General features: G+C 35.7%; 3 protein-coding genes across 3 annotated transcripts; 1 reads left to right on the forward strand and 2 right to left on the reverse strand.

Moving 5' to 3' along the window:
• Positions 1 to 343: 343 nt before the first annotated feature.
• Positions 344 to 2999, reverse strand: LOC111606908. Its single transcript, XM_023328335.1, has 6 exons — positions 2915 to 2999; positions 2350 to 2679; positions 1889 to 2263; positions 1612 to 1722; positions 1457 to 1500; positions 344 to 739 (listed from the first exon to the last, which is right to left on the reverse strand). Exons 1-6 carry the CDS (start codon positions 2955 to 2957, stop codon positions 617 to 619), a joined length of 1026 nt encoding a protein of 341 aa, XP_023184103.1. The 5' UTR covers positions 2958 to 2999; the 3' UTR covers positions 344 to 616.
• Positions 3000 to 6868: 3869 nt separating this feature from the next.
• Positions 6869 to 8978, reverse strand: LOC111607142. Its single transcript, XM_023329058.1, has 5 exons — positions 8936 to 8978; positions 8025 to 8384; positions 7736 to 7867; positions 7436 to 7482; positions 6869 to 7357 (listed from the first exon to the last, which is right to left on the reverse strand). Exons 1-5 carry the CDS (start codon positions 8976 to 8978, stop codon positions 7223 to 7225), a joined length of 717 nt encoding a protein of 238 aa, XP_023184826.1. The 3' UTR covers positions 6869 to 7222.
• Positions 8979 to 16548: 7570 nt separating this feature from the next.
• Positions 16549 to 18984, forward strand: LOC111607144 (piggyBac transposable element-derived protein 4-like). Its single transcript, XM_023329059.1, has 2 exons — positions 16549 to 17147; positions 18916 to 18984. The coding sequence occupies exons 1-2, from the start codon at positions 16605 to 16607 to the stop codon at positions 18982 to 18984; spliced, it is 612 nt and encodes a 203-aa protein (XP_023184827.1). The 5' UTR covers positions 16549 to 16604.
• Positions 18985 to 20834: the final 1850 nt, after the last annotated feature.

The raw sequence follows: 20834 nt of genomic DNA on the forward strand, positions 1-20834 counted from the left end.
AAAAAATCATTTATGCATTTACATCTTTATATTATTGTTTTATATTGTCAGATGAAAATAAAAACAAATATATTCTATTTCTCCATAGATAAGTTGGGGAAAGAACCTGAGATATCATGCTGGCCTTCGCAAATCCTATGACTTCATGCACTGAACTTATTGATAAAACCGACATTTTATATACATTGGATAAAATGTCTGAAAAAGCTGGACATAAATTACAAATATCTTTTGAAGTAACAGACTTTTGTTTATTAAAAATTAATTGCAAATACAATCAGTCAGTGTAAATAATAACCCTAGTGTATATGGTTCATTCATTGTACAAAAAAAGGAACATGCAAACTTTGATCAAATTTTATTTAATACTTTGATAACAAACAGAGAGCAGAAGATTTCTTCTTTATGGTTTCACTTTTCTAAAACAGGGAAAAAAAAACAGGAAGACAAAACAGGAAACAGGGTTATCAGTATTTGATCCATTTTCTTGCTTTCACAATTGGCACATTCTCCTCCATCAGTTTTATGAGAATGGGTCTTTTAAAATATTCAGTTTGACTTCAAAAGCTATCTCCGCTCGCCTGGACAGATCAGTATTTCAAAAGCTAACTCCGTGCTATGGTTTTAGAGCGCCATAGATTTTCTCCCTCTTTACTGCTTTTTCATCTTTTCCTTCTTGACTTGTATTTTTTATTATACCAAAGACAACAGTAGAGTAAATACGTGTGTCCTCTTCTTTCTGTAAAAAAAAAAATAATAATAATAATAATAATTTCAGTGACAGATTTAAATAACGACATTTATTCAACTTTATAGAATTCACACCAATAACCTATACATCATATCGGTTACTGAACACTTTTTATACAGCCAGTAGCGAAAGTGCTTGAAACAGACGGACAGACATAAAACCAATGAAACTACTAAAGAAACACACATTAGTAGTGATCGTATTAATAATGTGACTGTGAATAATAAAAATGTATTTAAATTTCACTCTTTTTTTTCTCCGAAGAGTTTTTGCGGCACTAGTGGCTCGTATTTTTTGTGACGGTAGGCAGACAGGAAAGAGGGCAAAGATAGGGGGGAAGACATGCGGCAAAGGTCATCGGGACCAGGGGTCCGCGTCGAGGACTAAGGCCTCCAAACGTGGGGCGTGCTAACCCCCTGCGCCACCACAGTAAATGTCACTCTTTTAAAAAAAGGTCGAACCAAGGACTGGGTTTGCATATTAGCCTGTGGCTAGAAAACCGATGTACAAAATGATGGTTACTCTGTTTTTAGTTTGCAACATTGTTTAATGTGCTGTTCTTGATTAAATAAATTTGAACTGAACTGAAAAGAGACAAATCAGGGAATTATTGGAAATCAGCGGAAACCCAAATCTTATCGTTTAGCATGGAAATGATGGACATATGTATGTCAGTAAATAATATGTGTTTTTTGAAAATATTACCTTTAGTTTCTGCTTTTCAACTTTTTCTTGTAGACAATTATCAACTGTAAAATACAAGAGGAAAATTCACAGATAAAATAAAAAAAAAATAAACAAATACCAAAGCTTGATTACAATGCTTCCAAAATTAGTTGTGAAAATGTATGCTGTCTTACCTTTCCAGAAATCCCCTTTTGTCCTGATAATGGTAATAACAACGGCAAACCCACTTACAGCCACAAGAGTACACATCAGAAGCACGCCATAATTTGGCCACCTGTAGCCGTCTTACACATAAAGATATAACCCATAAAAACTACTTTTATTTAACAGAAATTGAAAACAATTATGCAATACATACATAAATATATATAATCCACAGAAATTAATTTTAGTTTATTAACTGTTAGAGACTTTTTGGTAAATACCTATCATTAACTATTGTACTCTTACCTTTGACTTCAATTTCAAGTTTGGTTCCATTTCCAAATATAATCTCCCCACACATGGCCAGTGCACAGTAGTAAGTCCCACTATCATCAGAGTTGACATTCTTTGAGAAGTGATAAACACATCTTTTAGAATCTGATGATGTGTCAGGTTTCTTGTCACAATTGTAAGATGCATTTTGATCTGTGTAGATGATGCTTCCACGGAAAGTGTCTTTTCTGACTCCAAACCAGGACACCCTGCGTTCATTTGGACAGGATCCAGTCTGGGAATGAGGTAGGACTGAACACTGGAGGGTAACAGAGTCCCCAGGCTGAAGTGGGGCTGATACTGTTGGCCACTGAACAACACTGTAGTTTAATGGTCTTGTATTTATGTCTAAATGTGAGAGAAAAAATAAGTTCAGAAATTGTTTGAGTAATTGCCTCTTTTAGGCATGAAATGAGTCTTATAAAATGCATTACCTTTCAAAGACAAATAAGTCCCAGACCACTCATCTGTATTCCAGGTAGATACTGCACAGTGATACAGGGCTTCATCTTCTTTAAAGGTTTTGAGGATAGTCAACGTGCTCTTGAATGTGGTATAGTTTGCAGAAAACCGTGAGGGAGAAAACCCTTTCTCAAATAATGACTGGGTATTTCCCTTCATCAGGATTGTTATCAATCTTAGAGTATCTCCATTAGTCTGTTTATACCACTTTACTCGAGTGTTACTGTAGTCCGAATCAGAAAGCGAACAAGTAAAGGTTACTGGTTCACCTAGTTGGCCTGTGGTCACTGAAATCAGTGAATCTGCATAATCCAAAAATAATTACCATTAATAACAGCTAAAAACATCAGTTCCAATTTCAATGTAAATTTATCCCCGTACATGTGACAATATTTCAGCAGAAATGTTGTCTATAAACGAGATAAACGAGACTTAAATGGGACAACAAAATATTCTAGAGAAAAAATAAACTTAAAATGCTGTTTTTGTATTAAAACAAAGATAAGATTTTATTCGAATAATGTGAATAGTACTTACCTCCTTGATCCAGAAAAATCAAAACAATCCACATGTGCATCATCCTGATGGAGTGAGACTTGTTTGTGGTTCGTGGTGGACATGACATGTCCAACTGCCTGATGAACCCACACGAAAGCCGATTTTATAGCTTCATTTCCTGTCATGCTGGTGTCTTCTGCATGTCAGCTTTTTGAGGTTTTGTAGTCTGTTTTAAAAAGGGGCAAAACAACCGTTTCTATTTTTTGTAAGATCCTTTAGCAAAAGGGTGATGCACTAGTTTAAAATAATTTCAGGAAAACTGAAAAAACTGCCCCTTTTAAGTTGGACATAAAGTATTCACTTTTTATTAAAAAAAAGAAAGAAAAGAAAATAGCATTTGCTTTTGCTATTGAAAACATTGCAATTGCATTGAAATATTTTTTTTTTCTTAATGTAAAGCAAACTTGTCTATTAGAATTCAGATTTTTTTATTTCATCTTCTGATGAAAGTTAGAATTAGTTTTTTTTTGTTTGTTTTTTTAGTGGCCCTAGTTCTCTTTTGTAGACTATGAAGTATTATGATGCAGATTAAAATTTTATTAGCATTTTTGATTAATTGGTGTGTTATCAATCAATCAATCAATCAATCAAATTTTACTTGTATAGCACATTTCAGCAGCAAGGCATTTCAAAGTGCTTTACATCATTACAAACCCAGAATCACAATGCAATATAGAATTGATTACATTTCAAATACAATTCTAAACAGGTGGGTTTTCAGTTGAGATTTAAAAGAAGTCAGTGTTTCAGCTGTTTTACAGTTTTCTGGAAGTTTGTTCCAAATTTGTGGTGCATAGATGCTGAAAGCTGCTTCTCCTTGTTTGGTTCTGGTTCTGGGGATGCAGAGCAGACCAGAACCGGAGGACCTGAGAGGTCTGGAAGGTTGATACAACAACAGCAGATCTTTAATGTATTGTGGTGCTAAGCCGTTCAGTGATTTATAAACTAACAACAGTATTTTAAAGTCTATTCTTTGAGCTACAGGGAGCTCGAAGAATAGACTTTGATGCCATGATGCCATTGACAAATAACTCTTCTATAAAAGTTCCATAGATTTGTGTGCAATTTTTCTTCATATGCATTTGTAGCTTATAAAATGTAAATACCAGATAAGCCTACATGTCAATGCATCTTGACTTGAAAAGAAATAACAGTGCGTTAGCATCACCGGAATTTAAAACCCACAGTGGTTACAGAATCAGTGAAATTATGCTTTGTAGGTGCTTTTCTCACCTCAGGATGGTATAATTAGGTGTGCTAATAATTTCCCAACCCCTAGGGGCAGTGCTAGAACGTAATTCCCCAATCAGTCAGTTCCTCTTGTAATTTATAAAACAAAATACATTGAAATGGTGGATTCATGGCAAGTAACATACTCAGTTCTGACACAGTTAAACACAAACAACATAATACACACACATGCTCTGCATATGTACAAATCAATACAGGAGTACATGAAAGTAGCATTGGAGGAATCGAAGCTCCCCACTTAAGTTCCCCCCTTATAAAGCCATGTAACGTTTCTTCATGGGGATACATGACAAGATAGCACCCCATGTGATAGCAACTTAAGAGTGAAACTATTTAATCTCTGAAACTACTCAACCACCGCCCTCCCCCTCCAAAGAAAAAAACAGGTGCAAAAGTTACAAAACGCTTTGTGTTGTCTCTTTCCAAGAAATGCTTTTGAACCGTTATTTCCTGACATCAAAAGGAAATGGCCACTCGCATACTCAAACCACAACTATTTTAAAATTTTGTCTTATTTCAGACTTTTTTTGCAAGTTTAACTCATAATTGAAAGGGTTCTTATGGATGCATGAAGACATTTTGCATAAGACTTTTACGCTGCCACCTAAAGTTGATTCATATAGTTTTTCTGACCTGCAAACCCGCATGTATTTTACACAACTTACACAATATACTTCAAAGTGTATTGAAACTATATCTCTCTGTAAACCACAGAAGCACCGCTAATGGTGATGGCCTTTCAGTAATTTACAATTGCAATTTATTATCTTCTCTTCCAGTTGCTTCCTCAGGTTAGCTTGTTGAACGTATTTGCCAACACAAACTGATATTGAGAATGAGATATAACACTTCTTACACTCACCAGCCAATTCACTAAGTACACCTGTTTAATTGTTTTTTAAACAGCAATTAAATGAATCAGTCAATAACAAGGCAGTAATCAACCAATCCCTTTATTGGAGCAAAAATATGTTGTTGCTCAATTAATATGCACTTACTTTAGCATAATGTTTGGGTACTCTCTGCAGGTATCCTCATCCCACATGTCCAGATGAGTATTCCTGCATGCTACGCAGCCAACATAATGACGTTCAACTGTTAAACCGTAGTGCTGTTCTGAGTATTGCAGGAACTGTTGATCTACTGTGGTTTTCACACATAACTCATCTATTGAGTTTGCTAAGAATGGACAAAAAAAGAAACAAGGTATGTAGAATACCTCTTCTTGACACACAACAGGCCAAACACTGAACCAGATGAGTGACAGCAGTAGAGGACAACAAAGAGTGCTATTCCTGTCAGCTTAAAACAGAAACCTGAGGCTTTGGTTGACCCAGGCTCAACCAAATTGAACCACAGCAGTTTAAAAAAAAGGTTCTCTGATCGAATGAGCAGTGGTATTTGATAGGAGTTTCAGATTCCAGCATAAATTATACAAAGGTATAGATCCATTCTGATTTGTATCAACAGTACAGGCTGCTTCTGGTGTTGAAATGGTTTGGGAAATAGACTTTTGTTGAACTTTGTTTGTGAAAACTTGAACCTGTTGCATTATACTAAATGCCATAAATGTAAACAATGGAGCCTATCTGAATATTGATGCTGACTATCTCCTATTTCCTATGACCACAGTGTGCACTTCTTCTGATGGCTGCTATCAGCAGTATGATGGCCCACGAGACAAGGTTCAAAGCCTCTCAAACTCGTTTACTGAACTTGCTGGGCAGTCATCAGTTAAAATTAAAATGAAAATGTGGAAAGGGAGATTTGCATCATATATTTACAGCTAAAAAAATCTGCAGCAACTGCATGATGCTGTTATCCAAATAAGTAGGAAAAATCAATGATTATAAGTGTTTGATAAGAAATTAAATTTTTAAAACACATTTCTCATGTTCAGATGAACCAGTCATTATGAGAGCATCATGTTGATGACTTCTATGGGAAAGCCCATTAATAAAGCTTAAAATTGTGCTTGAACACTAGATTGACATGAAATAGCTTGCAGTCTTTTAATAAACACTGTTTCATCTACCTCTTCTCAACCAGGTTGTTTACATGTGTGTTCTAACTTCTTAACAGTTTTACTGACCTTCTGTGGTTGTCTTCATATTTATTCATCTCCAAATCCAGAATGAACTTATTTTTTTGTTGCCATTCACTGTCAGTTTGTTTCTTCTCACCAGTTGTAACATGAACAAATTGTTTATTATTAAAGGTAATAATGCACCTCACAGTTTCAAGGGAATTTAAATTTAATATTGATTAGATGTTCTTAATTTAACTGAAACGTTAAAAAGGCAGACATTAAAATTTGCTCTATAAAACAGACAAATATACTACGTATTATCAGAGCCAATGCAACATGCAATTTTTATGCTTTTTACATGTCAATTTTTCTAGGTTGAAGAATAAACTTATTTGTACTGTAAAGTAAGGCAAAAAGTAGCAGTCACATCAAAAACACTTGCAAACAAAAAAATACATTCTCAGACATCTATATTAAAATATTAGGTAAACAGAATTAAATAATCATTTAAAAAGTCAACAACAGTTTCAGAAATAAAAATATTTTAAAATTAAACTTATTTTCAGTAGTAAATGCTAAATGGTTTTCACACCATAAAAAACTACTTTTTTAAATTTCTCTTTGCCGTAGTCTAAACTTATAACACTTAGGAATCTTTCATTATTTATTTCTTTGTTTTGTTCTTATTGTTGCCAGTGTGAGTTGTTCTTAATTAAGCAACTTGTCAATTTGCTACACCTCTTATTTTCTTATTATGAGAGCCAGTTTCAGCTAATTAAAATCCAGATAGTCACCACACAGACACAGCAGTAACAGTACAAAGCAGTAAATTGTCAGACTTAACATATAACAAAGGGACAAACAGAGTAAAAAAGTGTCAAACTATCCAATTAAATGTATGATAAAATGATTCTCACATATACTCATGTCAATAAAAAAAGAAATCAGAATTGTTTTGAATGATATATCATCAAGTTACTCTTCAGGTTGTAAACCAGATAACGCTGCTATTCATACCCCGAAGTCCGGACACCAGCATAGATGCATTGTCCGCCCGCTGTCTTTGTGTCTCTCTTTCCTTTTTGCTCAGCCTTTTTCTTTGCAAAATTTGGTACAGAATAAATCAAACCATCTTCATTTGTCTGCAGGAAAAAAAAAAAACATTATGATGGAGAAAACTCACAAGATGTGCTTTCCAACTCAGAATATTCCCAACTTACTGCCGAACTTTGTTGAGCTGCAGCTATTTCAGAATCTGCAGCAGCTTCTGTGTTATATGTAGAGAAAACATAAATAACAGAAAGGAATCTATCTATCTATCTATCTATCTATCTATCTATCTATCTATCTATCTATCTATCTATCTATCTATCTATCTATCTATCTATCTATCTATCTATCTATCTATCTATCTATCTATCTATCTATCTATCTATCTATCTATGTATATATATATATATATATATATATATACATATATATAATGACAAGATAGTGATTGCAGTAGAATAAGATTTTACCAGTGGCGCCTCTCCTTAGTTTCTTGTTGGTGTGATTTAGTCGGACAATAACTGTCACAGTGATAGCCAAAGCAGCACACAACAGGACAATGAACATAATGGTCCCAACAGAATGAGAGACAAATAAAGATCCTGAAAATTAAAGAAGAAAATAGTAAGGTGTACTGAACAAAAGCAAGAAGAGTGACTTAACTTTAAGGCTCAGTCATAATTGTGGCACACATTTCACTTTGATTAGTAAACAATTACTGAACAAGAAAAAGTTTAAATGACACATTGGTTAAAATACCTTCAATTTCCAGTTTTGTTCCTTTTCCAAACAGTAGGTGCCCACATGTGACCACGGCACAGTAATACGTTCCCGCATCAGAGGAGCCGACATTGTTCAATGAAAAGTTGTGGACACATTTCCTCACAGACGGGGTCTCAGGAATCCTCTCACATTTACTTGCAGATTTTCCATGAACATAAAGTTTACTGGGATGAGATTCATCAAACTTGGCTTTGAACCAATGAACACTGTGATGATCTGAACTTGCATGGTCATCAGATTCAGACTGGACCAAACACTGAAGAGTCACGGAGTCTCTTAGATGAACTGGAAGCGATGGGAGTTCTTGAACAACAGTGGTAATTTCAGCTTCTGGTCCTGAGAGGTACAACGGAACAATACATCATTTTCAAGTCTGCAGAGAATGCGCTGGGATAAATTGAATTAATTTATGCAACCTACATTTTTTCCTACAGAGAAACTTCTAAAAACTGAAAGTTGAGCATCAGTTAGATAATAATTGTTCCAATTACCTTTAACTTTCAAAAAAGTCACATTCTGAAGGGATTTCTGTAGCTCCAATATTTCCTCACAGTAGTAAAAAGCAGTGTCTTTCAGCTCTGTTTGCTTTATATGGAGAAGAAAAGTTCCTTGTTCTTTTTCTGTTTCGAATCGAGGTGTAGAGTTAACAATGATGCCACCAAAAGTATAAGTTGCTCCTAAGACTTCAGGCAAATTTCCAGCAACAACTTTCATCCAGTAGAGGTAACCTGATGAATTACGTCTCCAGCTGCATGTCAGAGTGACATCTTCTCCAACAGAAACAGTTTTTGTTGTATATTCTTGTGTACATCCTGAAGGACAAATTGAATGTACATAAACGTCAATGTAAAATGGCAAGATAATTTAATGTTTACAGCAATACTCACGTCCAATTGGAAAGAGAAGAACTGTATAAAGTATGATCATCATTGTTCGGGTATTTCAGGGGAGGTATCTGATTATTTAGATCTCGTAAACATATTATGAAGCTGTATGTGGCTATATGGGAGGGGACCCAGATATGGGAGGAGGCTGTTTTTTTAATAATTGATCTCTTCTTTGTTTTTACATTTATCAACATAGTGAAAATGATCACACTACAACCTTTCCTTTCCATTACCTCTACTTGTGAAGCAGTATAAGTAGTTTTCCATGTAAACATGAGTCACACCTATGATCAACAAAGTAGTGACTCATGGTGCTCATTGGTCAATTTTATTTAAGTTTTATTTAAAATAATTCTGTATTTGATCTGTGGAGATTTATCTCTTGCTGAAAGGGAAAAGAAAGGGGAATATAAAAATATTAAATGTTATGCACTCACCAAGCCTTGTTTGACAAACTATTAACGTTTCAATTAAATGAATTGCATTGTTGAGGCATGTCATCTGATATTACAACAGGTTCCTGCATTAGCGATATTTAATTCTCATATTTTTTCAAAACAAAAAACAGCAAGAAATTGGGACTTCTTTTAGTAACGTCAATTCATTAATGAAGGTGTTGCATCAAGCATGTTAAAATATTGTGGCCAACAATCTTGGGCCCAATTGTTTTTGTGGAAGATGAAGATGTTGGAGCACCTCAGTTTTTTCCTAATATCTTCCTGCTACAATGTTTTAGTATGTACAGCTGCTGTACTTCAAAAAAGTGAATTGCTTCCTGAGAAAAGCTGAGTTTTAGCAATGGAACAAGTGCTCCAATTTTAATTCTCAAAAGAACTGGAGTATTTTTTTTTTCAGCAACAAATTTCATCCAGAAGAAGAAACTTGACAAATTAGTTTGTAAATTGCATGTTAGAGTGACATCTTCTCCAAAGGAAAATGTTTATGTTGTATATTCTTGTGTGAATCCTGAAGTAAAAAAAAAATATTTTTTTTTCTCAAAGCCTATTGTAGAATTTCAAAACAGTAAGATGAAGATGACATGAGCAACAACTCACCTTCAATATGAAAAAAAATCACAAACGTAAAAAGTTTAAAGCCTTTAGAAAAGAGCTTATCCAGTAAGCAATATAATTTTTAAGTAAAATTTATTATCTTAAAATAATTTTTATTGTACATTTTCAGAGGATTTGATTAAACATTATTTCACTCTGTTAAGTGTTACACTGTTTCTCTGAAAGCTTAGAGACTTTTAGGCCTTTCAAATTTCATCTGTGAGCTTCTGTTAACAAGACATGACCTGAAAAAGGTCATATCTCCCTTGATGTGCTGCCATCTGGTGGTAGACAGTTGAATTAATTGTTACCATTCAGTAATTATACTGAAAACATGAAGTCCATATGTAATACAGATTTTGCACACTGTATTTCAAGTGTTTTTTTATTTCATTGCTTACAGCAAATGAAATCCTGAAAGCTTCTTAGAAAATTTTAATGTTACAGAAAAAATGAAAAGGATTTCAAAGAATAGAAGTGCTGTTTAATGTTTAATGAGGTATCAAACAAAGTGCAGCCCAAAAGACTCCTTATGATGAAAATTAGCTTTGAAAATGGTGTTCCCTCAGCTGGAAATGGGAGCCAGAAGGTGGTGCAAGGGGTCAGGTGGGATGGGAAATGCCAGAAGTCTATATGGTGTTTTGACTGTTATGGCACCAACATGTGGAGGGCATAAGATGTTAATAATAATATGTCTGATTGGGTAGAATATATATGTGCAAATATGAAGCTTTTTGAAAATAAGATGTAATTATTCTGCTTTCTCCTTGTAACTGCGGACATACTATTTAACCCATTAACTGGTAAACCTCTAAAAGACTGAATTTCAGAAAAAATATATGACAACAAAGTCTTTGAACTGATAATAAATCAGTCATTAACCCTGCCACTGGATCACAAACCACTGACTAGCTTCAAATTAAGTCACCTGGTAATGTTATTGAGCAAAAAGTAACCAAAGCAAAATGTTCTGTAATCGGGAATTCAGGTATGATATTTTGTATTAAAATATTCTGACAAGAAAATCTAAAGATTAAATAATTTAAACATTTAATACTGTACTTACTTGGGATCCGCAAATTATTGAATATTTTAAAAGAGAACTTCATCTTTGGCTTATCTGATTGAAGACACTACTGTAAAGGTATAACATTTCCCCCAGGATTTCCAGATACTTAATAAATCCATTATGCCCTCAACTTGCTGCAGAACGAATCACTCTTTACAGCTTTCTTCTGGCTGTACCATGGCAGAGAATGACTTTTACATATCCTATAATAACCCAGTATGTTCTCAGGAAAACTCATAACTTCTTTTATTTTCTGATACAGTCCTGATGGAAATATTAGTTTTCTTTCCTAAAAATGTTGTATTTTCTGAATACCTTTATTTTAATCTTACACTGTAAATCATGTTAGTATTGTTTTATTAACAAATAGACACAGAGAAATGCAAATTAATAACTTTTTTTATTTAACAAGCCACAAAAGCCCACTGGATGCATCATCATAAGTAATCAGTGTTTACTTATGATGTAAGTAAACACTTACATCATAATGTTATTAATAACATTGTTGTTATTAATACCCTTCATTAATAACAACAATGTCGCTGTCAAAATGTACAGGAAAGCCTTGCTCACATCTGATTGCAATTCTTGTGGTACGACTAGACCCATTGTACTGGCAACGTGGATGTCGAGCACCTTGGTTTTTCAGAGTACAGACAACAACGTGAAAAGGTTGAAGGCTTTTCCTCATTTGACCATATGGCTCACCTGCCCTTCCACAAACCGGTTTAACTTGTTTAGGTCTAGCTAGGATGAAAGTGTTGGTTTCCTTACATTCATTGCTGTCAGGTTTTGAGATGCCTCTCATGCTAATTACTGCATCACATTGCTTAATGCTCATTTTTCCATTGATATGCTGGTTTATAAATTTTTTGTAACGGGCTCTAACAATTGGATCTTGGCAGATTGCAGAGCTAAAAAGCAACAGCAAACAGGCAAGTGGGATCTTCATTGTCCACTATGGAAACAAATATAGAAAAAGAGAATTCAGTAATGTGAAATAATATGAAACTTAACCATACGATTTGGACAAACACTTAATCAGAAAACTAGAAAAAATAAAATCACAAACCGAAAGACGAAGACGAAAGATGAAGCTGGTGTTCCTTTTCCTTCTGTCAAGACTTGCTCTTGAAGCTAAAATAAAATATTAACAGTTGAAACATATATTGTTTAAAATATTTCAACAAGTATCTTCATGCAGTTGTTACCTCAATTGCTGAAAAACTGATATCGGCCAGTGAAAAGTAAACTAGGATCTTTTCAAAGGATTTGTTTTGGACTTTGACTTATTGATCAATAACCAAAATGGAAGGACAAACTAAGATGGAACAACGGTGAAATAGGTTAAAAGCTTTCTCAGATTACTTGTGTTATTGTGCAATAGCCAGCCCCTCCCTAAAACTTACAACTCCCAAGGACCAACTACTGACCAGCTCTCCGTCTAACGGGTTCAGAAAATCTCTAACCCACAGAGTAATGAGGCAGGTCTAGGAGAGATAATCTGTCTAAGGTAGCATCAAGGGAAATTCATCTAGCTTTAACTAACTACAATCCAAGAGCTATGACCCTTTTCAGTTAAGAAGCAATCAGCTGAGAAGCCCTCACAACTGCATAACTTCAATAACCGCTCCGGTTAATGGTAGCCCTCTCTCTTTCAACAATGTGCACTTGTTACAGGCTAGATAGTTTTTAGTGGCTCAACATAACCCCCAGGGTCATTATTTTACCAACACTAAAGGAATTTCTGAAGCCACCACATTTCTAGAATCATGTTCATAGGTTTTACATTAATTAGGATAACCATAAAATAATAAATGACTCAATTAATTTCACTGTCCACAAATCTTATTAAAATTTTAATGTATCTTTATTAAGCAAGCTTTTAGCAAGGATAAGTGACAGACAGATTAATTATCAATGATTATGAATTAAGAATAAAAATTAAAATCATTATAAACCACCTTTAATCTATTCTGACTTCTTTCCCTAAACTGTGTCGCTAATTTACTGAGCGAGGCTTTGGGGAGCAGGTCAACTCATACCCAGATGATGGATGATCTCTGCAACAGAAAACTTCAAATGTCCTTGGTCTGAGTCTTTGTCTTTGTACGGCAAAATCTTGTGCCTTCTGGCTGCGTGGCTGCGGTCCTCTGCTAATCTTCTGTCTGCGTCCTCTTGTTGGCTTGACTTCAGCACCGCGGACTAAGAGCACTTTATTCCTCTTTTCATGGGTTTTTATGCTCTCTCAGACCATAGTTGTGTATGGGGTGATGGCCTACGTTACTTCTTGAACGTTCGATGGTTCTTTGGAAAGCACCAACCCTTCTTACAACAGTTGATGCCTCACTTACTTCCTCTTTTGCCGTTTATCTACTGACCATCTGCCTTTACTTCCCCAATTTAGTTTTGAAGAAAACATGCTACTTCCTCTTTCCCTGCTCAGCTCTGGCCCTAACTTTTGCTCTAATTACAACACAGCCTGGGAACAGCACTTCACTTCACTTCACACAATGTATCATTACTTCAGTTACATTTCTGTAAATCATCATAAATTATTAAACATAATCAACTTTGTATTAATTCAAACATAACTTCTTATAGTACAGTGAACCCTCGCTTTAACGCTGTTCACCTTTCACGGCCTCGCTGCTTCGCGGATTTTTTTGTGCAGTATTTTTTCACCCTGCATTGTATTCTGCGTCCTGATTGACTAAACACTCTCCGGGCTTCTTCTCTACCTGTGTGCCAATAACGTTACTGTATTTAAATATACGTGATACAGCTAGGCAAATTTTGGTAAATGTTTTTTGCCCAGAACAAAAAAAGAGCAACTACTGATAACTATGTTCTTCTTTTGAAAAAACACACCTGCACCACAGGCTTCAGAAGAAAAAGATACTATAGAGCTGAGTCAGGCCGCAGCGTCACAGTCAGAGACGCAGTGAAATATGAGAGTCACAATTTGTCCTATTGATGATTAAAATGATTATTTTTTACTGTAGTTATTTGTAAGAAAGCTTTATATTTGTTTAAAAAAATGCTTGGGCCTGAAAACAGTTTTTGTTCTTTGGTTTCAATGTAGAGTATTTAATTATGCTGTATAATAATTGTAAAAAAATAAAGGTAACTACTTCACGGATTTTGCCTATCATGGGTTCTTTTCGGAACGCAACCCCCGCGAAAAACGAGGCTTCACTGTAATCATCTAAGTTTGATTCTCTTTACCATTTATTCATAATGCCATTCATTTCTTATTCTGCTTTTCATTACATCAACTCTTTGTAGTATCAAAGTGCAAAAAATCCTCATTTTTATAATCATCAATAAATCAAAATACAGAAATACATTTCTTATAATCAATCAGTAAATCAAAGTACAAGAATATATATTTTTTAATCATCATTAAATCAAAATGGAAGATCACTTATGTTTCTCTTATCGTGGACTTCAGGAGGAACGCTGACCTACATCACCCATCCACATTAAGGGGACAGTGGTGGAGCGTGTGGACACCTTTAAGTTCCTGGGAGTCCACATCTACGAGGACCTGACTTGGACGACCAGCTGCTCCAAACTCATTAAGAAGGCGCATCAGCGCCTCTTCTTCATGAGGACCCTGAAGAAGAACCACCTGTCCTCAGAGATCCTCACGAACTTCTACCGCTGCACCATTGAGAGCATCCTCACCAACTGTATTACAGCTTGGTACGGGAACTGCTCTGTCTCCGACCGGCAGGCGCTGCAGAGGGTGGTGAAAACTGCCCAGTATATCGCCGGGGCACCGCTCCCTGCCATCAAGGACATCTACAGGAAGCGGTGTTTGAAAAGGGCCGGGAAAATCACAAAGGACTCCACTCACCCAGCACACACACACTCTTTTCCCTCCTGCCCTCTGGGAGGCGTTACAGAAGCCTACGGACCAGAACCACCAGGCACCGGAACAGCTTCTTTCCCACAGCTGTCACGCTTTTGAACGCCTCCTGACATAAAACATAAACTATAAGGACTGTACTCCCCTATCCTCTCATACAACAATAACACATGGACTATCCTCACACATACACACATCACGGACTGTTTTCTTCACAAACACATACAACCTGTAAATTGTATCTGCCATTATTTATCTTGTATTATATTATATACATATATAATCCATTCCCTAACATTCTAGTATATTCTGTATATTCTGTATAATCTGTATAATCTGTGCATATAGCTCCCATATTTATATTTATATTTATACACAATATCTATATCTCTTTGCTATAACCCCTTATAGTCCATACATACATAGTCTTGTACATCTGTAAATAAAGATTTATATCTCGTAGAGCACTTCTGGATAGATGCAAACTACATCTCGTTGCTTGTACTTGTGACAGTGCAATGACAATAAAGTTGAATTCTATTCTATTCTATTCTATTCTATTCCTTAATGCTCTGTTTTCCACGTGAACCTGGAAAGATTTCACCACTCTGTACCAGTTTTTCACAACACTGGAAAAAGGCGTTAACAGTGTTGTATCCCAAGACGCATAATTTCATTTTTAAAGTCACACAAAAAATATTGAACTGACATTTACAATGTTTAAAGTTCAAGGAATCTCACAAAATATACCTGTAAAATATGTAAAGTCTTCACTATGGTCTGATGAGTCCAAGTAAGAGAATAACTGTAGTCGTGAAATTTGGAAATAGATCTCACTCTTCATGTGTTGCCTTGAAACAATGTTTAGAAGATCAAGTCTAAAAGTTTTAGGAGATGGTGAACATTATTTTTACTATCACAGCATGAGTGTTGTGAGGTCTGCTTGTGACATCTATTCTGCAGTTACCTAGACTGTTTGTCAACATTTGAACAACCTAAAGCCCAGGCACCCGATTCTAGTCCTACTGTGTTTCTCATGAATAAGTTAGATGAGATTTTTTTGCTTGGCTGACTGGCTTCATTTTATATCTGCTCTTAACCCTTTGATGCAAAACATGGGTCAAAGTGACCCGGCTGAGTTTTTATCTTCTATATCTTTGCAATAAATTAATTTCATCATTCAGTATTCTAGGTATTCCTCAATTAACTTGTTTTTGATCATCATACATCCTTAATTAATTTTTTCCTTTCTTACTTTTTGAACAAAAACCCTTTTTGTATCACTACCCTTCTAATGCACAAAACGGGTCAAAAAAGACCCGCATTCATTTTCCAGGTTACTTCATGTACGGTTGAGTGTTTCTTTGACATACTTTGAAATAAATTAATTTTATCATTTACTTTTCCAGATATGCAGTACATATCTTGTTTTTGCTTACCACAAATCATCATTTTTATTTTTTCTTTCTTAAGTTATGAACAAGCACAGCTTTTGTAATTCTACATGGACAATGGACAACTTTTTCACCAGTTTTCACCAGTCTCACCAAGCTCTTCAAGAACAATCTGACCATCGTTGGGACTCTTCACCAGATCAAGCCTGACATACCATCTATCATGAAGCCATCCAAATCATGGGAGCTTCATAGCTCAGAATTTGGATTCTATGGCAACATGACCATGGTGAGCTATGTGCAGAAGAAAGGAAAGGCTGTTGTCCTACTGAGCACCATGCATGATGACAAAGCAGTGGATAACAGCAGTCAGAAGAAGAAACCAGAAGTGATCCAGTACTACAATAAAACAAAAGGAGAAGTGGACACAATGGATCAAATGGTTAGCAACTACACATGTCTGCGGAGAACAAGGAGGTGGCCCATGGTTCTCTGGTACAATATGCTGGATGTTGCCACACTCAATGCCTACACCAACTTCAGTGCACAACACCCTGATTATATGGGTGGTGCGAGTAATGCACGACGACTATTTATCAAGGAGCTGGGCAAAGAGCTCGTCATGCCACATATGAAGAGGCGCATGGAGGGCACACCCAAACTCCAGAAGCATATTATTGAGGCAATGGGAAGGTGTGGGTTAAAAAAAGACACAGCCACCACTCAGCTACAAGAGGACATCAGACAGGAGGGCCAAAGGAAGAGGAAGAGGTGCGCGATCTGCCCAGTTTCGAAAGACAGAAAAGCCAGCAGCTGGTGTTCCCAGTGTACGGAGCCCTCTAGGGGACATGGGGAATTTTTTTTCTTTTGCGTTACCTCGCAAAACTTTTGCGTTACCTCGCAATACTTTTGCGTTACCTCGCAAAACTTTTGCGTTACCTCGCAATACTTTTGCGTTCCCTCGCAATACTTTTGCGTTCCCTCGCAAAACTTTTGCGTTCCCTCGCAAAACCTTTTGCGTTACCTCGCAATACTTTTGCGTTCCCTCGCAAAACTTTTGCGTTCCCTCGCAAAACTTTTGCGTTACCTCGCAATACTGTACTGGTCAGTTATGCAGCATAATTGAATACTGCAAGCTTTTCCTACGGTGGGCGCCGTACTTTCTGCTTTAATATAAGGTTATGTGAGGTATTTCCATGAATTTTAGTATCTTTTTGTGAAATATCTGAAGTTTTATATCTTTCTTTAGGATAGAAAGGCACCACAAACCTACGATATAAACAGAAACCTTCCGTAAGTAGGAAAGAAATAAAAATACATCCTAATTTGGACTATTTCTGAGTTATTATCGCGGGTAATAAATCATCTGACAGTTTTGATTGTGTCTCTGTTGTGTTCTAGTCTGAATGGTTTAAAGAGATGCTTTCAGTGCCGCTCCATCTTAACCTTAACAGACATAAACATGCAGTAAAAAATAAATCGATTTTCAATCAGTGTTTTGCACCAAACAGTTTTTACTGTTAACAAGTTTTTATTATTAAACACACGACAAACTAATGATGGTAAAGGGCCGCACTGGGTTATCTCGGGGAATCTCATCTGTCCGTGTATCAATCAGCTCCAAACCATTTCTTTGTTCTGTCACAATTATCGATTTATTCCATTTTGATGATCAGGTTCCAAACTTTGCAAGGACTGACCGCCCCGCTCACTGCTTCCTAAAACACACAAAGCCAGTATCCTTCCCATTCATACCTGGTGACGTCACTCCCACGTCGACACACCTAAGTGTCAAAGCCTCCTGCTCCTGTCATATCAATAATTACTTATTTCATTCATATGGCTCTTACAGAGCCTCAGTGAAAACGTGTTTATTATTATTAACTGTTTGGTGCAAAACACTGATTGAAAATCGATTTATTTTTTACTGCATGTTTATGTCTGTTAAGGTTAAGATGGAGCGGCACTGAAAGCAGCTCTTTAAACCATTCAGGTTACGAACACAACAGAGACACAATCAAAACTGTCAGATGATTTATTAACCGCGATAATAACTCAGAAATAGTCCAAATTAGGATGTATTTTTATTTCTTTCCTACTTACGGAAGGTTTCTGTTTATATCGTAGGTTTGTGGTGCCTTTCTATCCTAAAGAAAGATATAAAACTTCAGATATTTCACAAAAAGATACTAACATTCATGGAAATACCTCACATAACCTTATATTAAAGCATAAAGTACGGCGCCCACCGTAGGAAAGGCTTGCAGTATTCAATTATGCTGCATAACTGACCAGTACAGTATTGCGAGGTAATGCAAAAGTTTTGCGAGGGAACGCAAAAGTTTTGCGAGGTAACGCAAAAGGTTTTGCGAGGGAACGCAAACGTTTTGCGAGGGAACGCAAAAGTATTGCGAGGTAACGCAAAAGGTTTTGCGAGGGAACGCAAACGTTTTGCGAGGGAACGCAAACGTTTTGCGAGGGAACGCAAAAGTATTGCGAGGTAACGCAAAAGTATTGCGAGGTAACGCAAAAGTTTTGCGAGATAACGCAAAAGAAAAAAAATTCCCCATGTCCCCTAGAGGGCTCCGTACCAGTGCACTAGGCCGGTGTGCAAGGAGCACAAAAAATTAGTGATCATTTGTGAGGCATGCAGAAATTGAGATGGCAGTGTGTGTTCTACTAATGTGTTCAGTTGTGTTTTATTTTGTTTGGTCACATTTCACCAGTTTACAGTTGTTCAACCACAGATAAAGTTCAGTTCAATAGCTGTTATCTGTTATCAGGATTTATGTGTATGTGTGATAAAATGACAAACGTGTTGCAAGTATTAAATAAATAACTGTTTGGCCCCATTCACTGCTAAAGTAATTACTTGAAACTTTTTTTTTTTATAGTATTAAGACATTTAATTTTAAATCACACTTGGATCACCCATGTATAGTAATATAAAAATTATTTTTGTTCAGAAAGTAGGAAATAAAAAAATAAATTAATGATCTGTGGTAATTAAAAACAAGATATTTAATGAATACTTGGAATATTCAATCATAAAATGAATTGATTTTGAAAAACAGAGCAAAGAAAAACTCAGTCAGCATGAAATAACATGGAAAATGAATGCGGCTCATTTTTGACCCATGTTGATCATTAGAAGGGGTGTACATATGTTGTACATCAAAGGGTTAAACTCACCTCGTTTGAATTTCAAGCCTATTTTCAATTTAATTTTTATTTTATTGTTCTTGTGAAAACAAATTAATGTTTAAGTTTAAGATATTTTAATTATTTAAAGAATTAATAGCTATTTGGAGTGAAAAGAAAATGTTTCCATGATCTATGGTTGGTTTACCTTTGGCTGAAATAACTGGCATCAAGTGTCGGTGAAAACTGGCCTGGCAAAGGGGCCTTTTACATTGTTTTGATGGATTTCTCGATTACCATTTTCTGCAGACTAGGATCTTGCTCTTGCTCTTCCAGTTACAGATTCCTGGACCTTTTCATTCTTTTTTTTCTTTTTTTGTTGTTATTTCATTATTTTGTTGTAGTTATTTTGTTGCAGTTGTAGTAAGTTCACACCACCCCTGTTTGCCTGGGTTAGTTTTACAGCAGCTTTAAAGTAGTATAATCCTAAAGTTCCTCCTTCGTTTGATTTGAAAGTCTGAAGTCCTGTATTTGACCAGCCGGTGGCGCTAAATATCAACTTTTGAGAAGATCTACCAGGTTTAGAAAGGCAGTCGTTTTGGTATTTTATAAAAATCTGGCCCAACTCTAATCCAATTGCATGTCTTCTAATACTCTTTCATATTCTTACAAATGAATTCATGACAATCCAGTTAAATTGTGTTGCTGGTAGGCAATAAAAAGTGTCTTTTCAAGGAAATCGTTAGATTGCATCAGATTTTCACTTTCACATCATCATTCAAAATTAGTATGGGTTGACAGTGAGAAGAAATTATTCCAAATTAACAGGCAGAAATCTCCAGAATAACCAGAAGCAGGGTCATGCAGTCAGTCTCATCTAACAGAAGAAGGTAATACATGAAAAGACTTTTGTTATTGGATTTTCATATTTACATTAGCTGAGTTTTTAACATTCTGAGTTGCAGATGAACACATGTCAGTCTTTCCACAGCGTGATTCCATTTCTTTGGAGATTTCTCAGTAGTTCTAAGGTAGGGAAATGTGAAGATTAACAGTGAAACAGAAGAAAACAATTTAAGCTTACTTTTCTTAACAAGAAAAAAATGTTTCATGGTCTCTTTCAAAACAAACATGACCCATAAAATTAAAAAAATAAATAAAATGAAAACTTGTGATCTTTCTGTTATATCTGGGGTTGTTTTTCTCTTAAAGAAATATGTGTCGCTTAGCAATAGGGAGCCGAAACAAACAAGAAGTCTGATCCACAGCGAAAACAAGACATCTGTTGCCTGCAACCCAAGTGTGGATTTAATTACACTTTTATAATATTTTTCCCAGAAATTCTCCAAGCTCAATTTCCTCTGAAGTC

The sequence above is a fragment of the Xiphophorus maculatus genome, chromosome 23, assembly GCF_002775205.1.
Source record: "Xiphophorus maculatus strain JP 163 A chromosome 23, X_maculatus-5.0-male, whole genome shotgun sequence".
Taxonomy (NCBI): Eukaryota; Metazoa; Chordata; class Actinopteri; order Cyprinodontiformes; family Poeciliidae; genus Xiphophorus; species Xiphophorus maculatus.

Coding starts and splice junctions, on each gene's coding strand:
- LOC111606908 (XM_023328335.1), bottom strand. CDS start 2,957: ATGATGCACATGTGGATTGTTTTGATTTTTCTGGATCAAGGAG. Junction 2,264..2,349: donor GACTTATTTGTCTTTGAAAG/GTAATGCATTTT, acceptor TCTCACATTTAG/ACATAAATACAAGACCATTA. Junction 1,723..1,888: donor ACTTGAAATTGAAGTCAAAG/GTAAGAGTACAA, acceptor TTTATGTGTAAG/ACGGCTACAGGTGGCCAAAT.
- LOC111607142 (XM_023329058.1), bottom strand. CDS start 8,978: ATGATGATCATACTTTATACAGTTCTTCTCTTTCCAATTGGAC. Junction 8,385..8,935: donor TCTTCTCTTTCCAATTGGAC/GTGAGTATTGCT, acceptor TGTACCTCTCAG/GACCAGAAGCTGAAATTACC. Junction 7,868..8,024: donor AACAAAACTGGAAATTGAAG/GTATTTTAACCA, acceptor TTTAATTTTCAG/GATCTTTATTTGTCTCTCAT.
- LOC111607144 (XM_023329059.1), top strand. CDS start 16,605: ATGACCATGGTGAGCTATGTGCAGAAGAAAGGAAAGGCTGTTGTCCTA. Junction 17,148..18,915: donor AAGCCAGCAGCTGGTGTTCC/CAGTGTACGGAG, acceptor AGGGCTCCGTAC/CAGTGCACTAGGCCGGTGTG.